The 8,313-nt window shown below is 39.0% G+C and overlaps 1 protein-coding gene across 2 annotated transcripts in view; it reads left to right on the top strand.

The window, feature by feature from the left end:
• Cpq (carboxypeptidase Q) overlaps positions 1 to 8,313 on the top strand; it is a 363,530-nt gene that overhangs the window by 93,434 nt on the left and 261,783 nt on the right. For both annotated transcript variants that reach the window (XM_013354109.2, XM_026789766.1), the window contains one exon: positions 4,892 to 5,099. In XM_013354109.2, coding sequence (XP_013209563.1) covers positions 4,892 to 5,099 — 208 coding nt within the window. The remainder of the gene's footprint in view (positions 1 to 4,891; positions 5,100 to 8,313) is intronic.

Raw genomic sequence — 8,313 nt, 5'->3', positions numbered from 1 at the left:
CCGCCCACCTCCATCCAGGTTTAGTAAGTTGAGCATCCAAACCGCCCAGGCCCCCCCAAAGCCAGCACGTGCAGTAGGATCAAAAACCCCTTGCCCTTGTTCTTGAGTTCTCTGTAGTCCTCATTGTCCGCTATGTTCAGCAAGTCCGGTTTTATCCCATGCTTTTTCAGACTTTAAAAAACTGTCCTTGGGAGGAAGCATTCAGAAGAAACAGAGAACTGGTCGGTCAGTGTCTATTTCCTCATAAGGCAGATGGCACCAGCCAATGCTGCTGAGGTCAGCATTCTGCTTTGCAGGGAAACTGCCGAAACAGTCACAGACAGGGGAAATGGCTTGGAAATTTTGAATTGGAAAATAAAGCATGCAAAAAAATGAACCTGAGAATTTTTGTAATTTTTACAGTAAATAAGAGAGTTACTCTGAGTATTTTTGTCTTCATTTCCACAGTCTCTTTGGAAATTAATGACCATGATCCCTTTCATCATTCCTAACAGTCTGATGAGTCTTGCCCTAGAGTTGTGGTTCTCAACTGTGAGTTGCGACCCCTTTGAGGGGCCTGTACAATTCTTTCGCAGGAGTCACCTAAAACCATCAGAAAACATAGATGTTTACAGTATGATTCATAACAGTAGCAACATTTCAGTTATGAAACAGCAACCAAAAAACTTTATGATTGAGGGGTTCACCACAACATGAGGAATTGTGTGAAAGTGTTGGAGGGTTAGGAAGGTTCAGAACCAGTGGCCCTAGAGTAAAGTTCCTGTCCACATCTTATATCGCCAACCTAGGCCTTAATATATGTAACAACCCCCAATTCATTAGCAAGAGCCTGAAAAGTAACTGATGATAACTTTGACAGACCTATTTAGATTTTTTCCTTTTTATTCTTCTTAAAATTGAAATTCCAAGATTTTATTTTCATATATTTTACATTTATTATAGAACATAGCAATTCAGTTAGCAGAAAGTATATGACCCAAGGATGCAAATGACCCCAAATTCAAATTTCAGCTTTAATACCAACTTGTTACATAAACTTAGCTCTCTACACTTCAGTGTCCTCATAAAAACTACTCTGTAGAGTTGTGAGCATTAGAATAACCATTGTGTACTTAAATACAGACATTAGTATTAGCGCTTACTCTGAACTACAGGAATACGAAAGGTCCTTGGAAAAATAGAATTTTTGAAAGTGATACAGCCGGGCCTTTATATTTTTGTTTCAGTTTTTTAGTGTTTATATACACATATATGTGTGTCATATATATGTATGAGTCCTATTGTACATTTGCAGAACATTAATGACAAAAACAGACAAAAACTTTACCTCCCATGTATCTTATATTATCACAATTAGATTCTGTTGAGGGCTGTGACAAAATTAAGGATGCTAAGTGGACTAAGAAGTTGAAAATAGGATTCAGTTATGAGTATAAATTTCATGGCAGGCCTTACTGTTGACATTGCAGTGTTCTTAGAGGCTTTTGTGAACAAGCTTGTAGGATGGGCGGGTGGGGAGAAGAGAGACAAGAGCTGTTGATCATAGCATAGCATGAGCATTTTCCTTGGTGTAGCATGAAGGGTTAAGTTTTCCAGATGGCCTCACTTTACTTCATTTAATTTGAGAAAGCATTTTCCCACGATGTGTGATGTTATGTACATACCCTGCCTTTCCAAATGTGGCTGCTGGTTACTGTCACCTGATCTGTGACCTCTGGAGCAGGTCACAGTCATGGCTCACATTTGTTATCAGACTGTCATTAGCAAGTCCCTTGGGGTCAGCAGCAATTCTCTCAGCTCTTTTAATGACTTAAGCTGTAGCAACTGAGAGTCCTACCCCCATGTGGCTGTTTAAATGTAAATATACATCAATTATCATTAAATGACATTAAGAATTTAGTTTCTCTGTCACAATAGTTGTATTCTGAGTGTTCAGTAGCCATGTATGGCTGATGGCTAAGGTGTCAACTCTGGGGTAGAACATCTATGTCACTACAGGAAATTCTCCTAGTGTTTGTTATTTTCAGTGTTTCTGTCTCTGATTATTATTATTCTTTTTTTCCCACGGCTGTACTATCAGCTTTAGATATTTCTTGTCTTTTTGATTTGTTTCAATGCTACCTGTAGAATTCTATGTAAAGGAAAGAAACTTATGCAAGTGTTCTTAGCTCTAGAATATGAGTCCTTATACCTGAAATTTATATTTATATTCAGACTGCCCCAGAGTGTCTTTGCCAAGTTATTGATTTGCAGATGTGTCCTGGGTGAATGGTATGAGAATGGATTTCTGGGTGACTGTGGAAGGACTATCAAATTTTTGTAGGTCAAGTTAGAATTGTATCTTATTTGGAGTAGTAAAAATCAAGGAGCATACGTTGACCAACTATGTTCACATACTGCCAGGCACTGTTAGTGCCCCCAAAATGAACATGGCGACAAATTCCAAGGGGATCATCTTTGGGTAGTAGAGAGAGTTCCCAAAAGTCTCATTTGTCTCTCACACTGCTGTACCTAAGGTGACCTGAAAGTCTGGAGGGAGCTTAATGCATACTTAGGCTTTACTAGCTGGGAGTGAGAAGATAGAGCAGAAAGTATAAGGCCTGTTAAAGCAGTGACAATGAAGTCGGGAGAATGGAGTCCATAAGACATGATGGACAAGAGTATGAATAAAGACATCATGGACAAAATTAGCAAAGAAAGAGAGTGCGAACATTCAGGCAGTACTTACTAATGTAGTCTAAAATAAAAGCAAACCTATCTATAGAGGTTGGAATGACAGGCTGAAAGGTGAATCTTCAAAGCAGGATTTCAGAAGTAGGATAGGAGCAAAGTGGCACCACGGTGGACAACTCTGACCCTCTCAGAAGTTAATGTAATCAGAACTGGAAACTGTGGAGTTTTGAATGAGCTGAGCTGGAGGCTGAGATGTCAGTAGTGGTGAAAAGTGTTGGGAAGGCACGGTTTATAAAAGTCTACAGTGCAGGTAATCAAGACCTGACATGAGAGCGTGTAACACGGTGAGACAGGAGACACGGGCTCAACCAGTGTTGATTTCTAAGAAAAAAATATTGTCAGTGTTTGAATATTGATTGGATGATGGAATGAAACAGACAAATGAATCAGAGAGGACTCTGCTTTCAGGGAAATATTTTCATTCAAACTCTTCTTCCAAGTCTGCAGGGCTGTACTTTGACCTGTAGTTGTTATAGATGATTCATATTTGCCCTTGGGCTGTCAATTTTGCTTTATGGTCCTTGAAGTCTTCATTCTGTCATGTATCAAAGGAATTTGAAGTATACACTGCAGTGAAGCAATGCCCTTCTATTAGTTAAATTTTGAAAATTTGCAAATTTAACTTCATTTCTAGTAGTTTTAATCCAGATACCAATTACTCCTTTGTTTGGACATCATGTTGGATTGATTCAGTGAACCTTTAATTAATGAAGAAAGGCTGAAAGTCATCAGCAAAATTACTGTTCAGTATTAACATTGACATTGCTCAAATTTCAAGATAACTCTAGGTTTCAGAATCTCAAAATTTGCCTTCCTAAATCCACATTCATATTGCAATGCATATGTGGAAAACTGATGATTCCCTTCCTTTTGTAATTGTATATTGCTTCTTTTTGACTGTAAATTAAAGTAAAGGATTTTTCTAAATGGTGGCTACCATTATAATGGCATCTTTAAAACTTACAAAATAAAATTACTCCTCCCAAAAAAACCCAATACCCTAATTTTCTAGTTTGTAATATTAAGAAAATATAACAGATATATGCTTATTGCTTCAGATTTTGCTAATATATTTAATAATTGCATGGCTAAAACCATAGAATAATAGACATCAGGGACTGCGAATGTGGCTCAGCATTTGAGTGTTTGCCTAACATAGGCAAGGCCTTCAAATTCAGCATATACAAAAATCAAAACCAGAATATGTCTTATAGTTAGATTTATCTATGCTCTGTGTGTATGTATGTGGGTATGTGTATGTCTGAATATGTGTGTATGAGTATTTGAGTATGTGAATGTGTGTGTGCATGTATGTATGTGCAAATGTGTTTGTATGTGTGTGTATGTGTATGAGTATATGTGTGTATGTGTGTGTGGATTTGTTTGCATGAATTCTTGGAAGACAGAAATCCTTCTTTAGTCAGAAAGGTGTGGTGATATGGGAAAGTGGTATGAGGAAGTGGGCACATCAGCCAGAACAGAAGGATTTGAGGGCATTTATACATGTTCTGCATTTTTTATTTGAAGACTAGTAGTATATTTTTGGTGATGAGTTATCATAAGTTGAGAAGCACAGGAAGCTTCCACATCTTCTTGTAGTGTTTCTACCGAAAGAGGAAAAGAAAACAAGCTGATTTTTTATTTTTCTCAGGAGAAGACATTGTTTATTGAAAGTTGGATTTATAAAAAAACATTGTCTTCTAAGAGTGTTCTTCCCAGGCTGCTACCCTTTGCTGCCACTGAGAGTTGTTTAGTAACATCTGAAAATAGCTTTTTGAAGGACTAACTGAATATGTGTTTTATTAACAGGAAGATTTCTGAAATCAATTTTAAAAATAAATGATGTCTTCTAATGAAATACATGATTTCTTGAGAAAGGGGTAAAGGTATCTTTCCAAGCAATTTGTGACTTAATGCTAGCTGGTGGAGTGAGCTGAAAAACCGTGAGTCATATTTTAGATTATTTTGAATATATTGTCTTTGTCTTGGGCAGATGACTAACTCTGCAGTCTCGCTCCCATGGTAACTAGCTTTCAAACTTCAATCTTCTCCACTCAGTTTGCCAGATGTAGCCAACAGAACATGTGTGACCTCTTGTGTGTCAGTTCCTCCTAGCTGATGGGAAAGCATAAGTTAATGGTTTGACTTTTATTTCTAGGCATTACAGCAGAAGTACTGGTAGTGACCTCTTTTGATGAACTCCAGAGAAGAGCGTCAGAGGCAAAAGGGAAGATAGTTGTTTACAACCAGCCTTACACCAGCTACAGGATCACAGTGCAGTACCGTACACAGGGAGCAGTGGAAGCTGCCAAGGTGGGGGCTGTGGCATCCCTCATCAGATCGGTAGCATCCTTTTCCATCTACAGGTAAGTTGTGTTGTTTACTTGAGTTATTTTCAAAAATTAGTTTTCTATGAACAAAAACACATTATGAAATAAAAGCAAACCATCCAAATAAGAATACTGATGGCACATGGAAACTCCTTCCAGTTCCACATTTGGTAATTTGATTGCTATATCTTCTGTTGACTGAGGTTTCTGTCCTGCCCGGTTCCCACAGTTGTTAAGTCCCAAAGAAATCACACAGAGATCTGCTTTAATTATAAACTGATTGGCCCATTAACTCAGGCTTCTTATTGACTCATAACTTACATTAGCCCATAATTCTTGTCTGTGTTAGCCACATGGCTTGGTACCTTTTTTGGTGAGGCAGTCACATCTTGCTTGCTCTGTGTCTGGCTTCCTCTCTGTCTGGGTGACAACTACAGACTGACTCTTTCCTCTTCCCAGAATTCTCCATATTTCATTGCCCCTTCTCTACTTCCTGCCTGGTTACCCTGCCAATACATCCTGCTTGGGTACAGGTCAATCAGCGTTTATTTAAAATACAAGTGACAGGGTACAGACTATTGTCCCACAGCAATCTTTGGTCCTTTGGGATTCCAGGCATCATTTATGAATTCCTCTGAAAGGTTTCCACACTGAAAATGATCCTGTAACATTCTTTCTACAATTAACATATTATGCATTTCATTGGAGGGAGAACTGAGTTCATGTCTGTGTTTCATCCAAGATTCCTAATGACTACAGAGGAGGCCAGGCTGTTTTCCATATTGCCACAGAAGTAAAATAAAAACAGAATGCATGACATGTTAAGGAATGTCTGTTGTATCATAGAAAGAGCTTGGGGACTACAGGACCTTTCTGGATAACCATGTGACTGGGTTATATGTTTATTTACCATGTAATTTTCCTGTACAGACAAGTGAATGACTATAGGTACATAAAATGATTTTTAAGACTAAATGAAGTAAACTTATGAAAAAGGCTTGTTTATCTGTAGATGTCTATATAAATAAATGTTGGACTAGAAGGCTGTGCTCTCTGGAACCCTGTTGAGGTAATGGCACAGTATTTATTTATTTTGTGTTACTTTAGAAATATTTTGTGTGTATGAGTGTTTGCTTGTGTGTCTTTATTTTGGGACTGGAATTGTGGATGGTTGTGATCTACATTGTGAGTCCTGGGAACTTAACCCTTTACAAGACCAGGGAATGTTCTTAAGCAGTGAGCTCCTACTTTTAATTTTTAAGAGGTATATTTCTGACTCCCACCCCCAGGTTTTTGTTATGTGTCCAATCTGGGCTTGAACCATTAAACTCAAATGATTCTCCTGAGCCAGTCTCCTGAGTAAGTAAAACTGCCAGTATGTAATAACTGTCCCAGGCCAAGGTGCTTCATTGAATCTTAGCCCTAGAAATAAATTCAGTATTGCAATGGATAAAAGCTCTAAAAGCTGACATGAGTCTATTTGCCCTAGATTAATAGCTGTATATGGTGGTCATATACTGAATAAATAAAATAAAATATTTTAGAAAAGCAGATTAAAGAAGCACCTTGTTAATATAGCCTGGTCTGTGTTGTCAAGAAATGCAAAAGTAATTACAAATAAAGTTTATCCTGGTCCTGGAACTGAACTTTCTGTTTCTATTATAAAGAAAAACTGTATTCTTCATATCTGCTATTTGGAGCTGGGGACACAGCTGGCTGGCCTTAATTAGTTCTCCTCACCCCCTAAAATGAAACCAGCAGCTGGGATGTGCAGCCAGAACAGTTGTTCAGAGTGCAAAGTGAAGGATGGGGGCTGTTTTTATTTTATGGGGATAAGAGGCTTTCCCTGGGGAGCAAGAGAGTACAGGTTAGGAATCACCCACTAGCATTGCTTGAGTGAAGTACTAGTTACTCCATTGTCACAAAACTAAAAATAATGGCCTTTGTAGAGTCTTTAACGGTTTTGAGACTGGTCCCATTTGGATGGTTAATCTTCCCAGGAGAGAAGTTTAAAAACGGCTAGCTTACTTCCCACACTACCTCAGCTACTCCTTGGAATAACACACTCAGCAAGCTGTGGTCATTCACCATGATTTCACTGGTCATGAGGCACAAATTATGGAATGCGTATGAAAGTGGAGCTTAGCCAGGAATCTTTATTTTAGAACTACAATCATAAGACTCATACATTCCCAGATGACTTAATGTGCAGCCATCCCCCAGGGCTCATTGATCTATTTTTTATTTATATTTATTTTCATTTCGTTTTTTTTTTAAATTTTTGCCTCAGAATAATAAAGACATCTGGAAACCAAGGCTACATGCTGGAAGTGAGAATTGCCCAGCATGGGCCCTCAGGATGTTAGCCTCTAAAGCTTAGGGTCAGCAACTTTTACTGTGTAAAAGCAACATTTTCTTCACATCTCTAGACCTGGAGTGATTATAGCTTTTCATGGGCTTTTATAGTCAACATTTCCCTGGTCTCTTAATGCTATCACTCCATTTGGGCAACATAATGGATTAATATTGGCCATGACATACCGCATCTCTGAGCGCCTTCACACATGTCATGTTGCTTATTGTTCCATCAACCTGAAGGACCATGCAGATGGTGTGTTATTTTTCCCATTTCTAGGTAGGAAAGTAAACATCTAGAGAATTGGATACATTAGCATATTGAATTCTTTCATCCTGAAAAGTAAAAATCAAGATGAAGCAAAATCTCTTCGTTCTCTCGTAGGTTGTTTTAAAAGCCTGGTTTCTGTAAGGCCTGTTTTGTATTTCTGTGGTTGTTCATCCTTCATTCCCCACAGATACTTTAGTGTGTCTTTTATGAGTACTGAGAAGGAACGTGTTAATGTCACAAATAGCTCCCAATTTATCAAATAGATTTGAGTTTTAGGACTTCTTTTTCAAATATACCTTCCCCTCTGTCCCTCTCCCTCAATGTCCTTCCCTCTTCATATGTCCCCTTTCCCCCGATGACCCTCCCTCCTCCATCCCTTTCTCTCCCTATACTCCTCTCTACTCCCATTTTCTTCCTCCCCATCATTCTTCTCCCTACGCCCCTCCCTCTTCCTGTGCCCCTCCCCCTATGTCCCTCCCTCTTCCTGTGCTCCTCCCCCTATGTCCCTCCCTCTTCTTCCTGTGCCCCTCCCCCTATGTCCCTCCCTCTTCCTGTGCCCCTCCCCCTATGTCCCTCCCTCTTCTTCCTGTGCCCCTCCCCCTATGTCCCTCCCTCTTCTTCCTG

This window comes from Microtus ochrogaster, unplaced genomic scaffold (assembly GCF_000317375.1).
Source record: "Microtus ochrogaster isolate Prairie Vole_2 unplaced genomic scaffold, MicOch1.0 UNK29, whole genome shotgun sequence".
NCBI classification, from domain to species: Eukaryota; Metazoa; Chordata; class Mammalia; order Rodentia; family Cricetidae; genus Microtus; species Microtus ochrogaster.
Note: the sequence above shows the minus strand (reverse complement) of the source record. Positions and strands in the feature narration are given on the sequence as shown.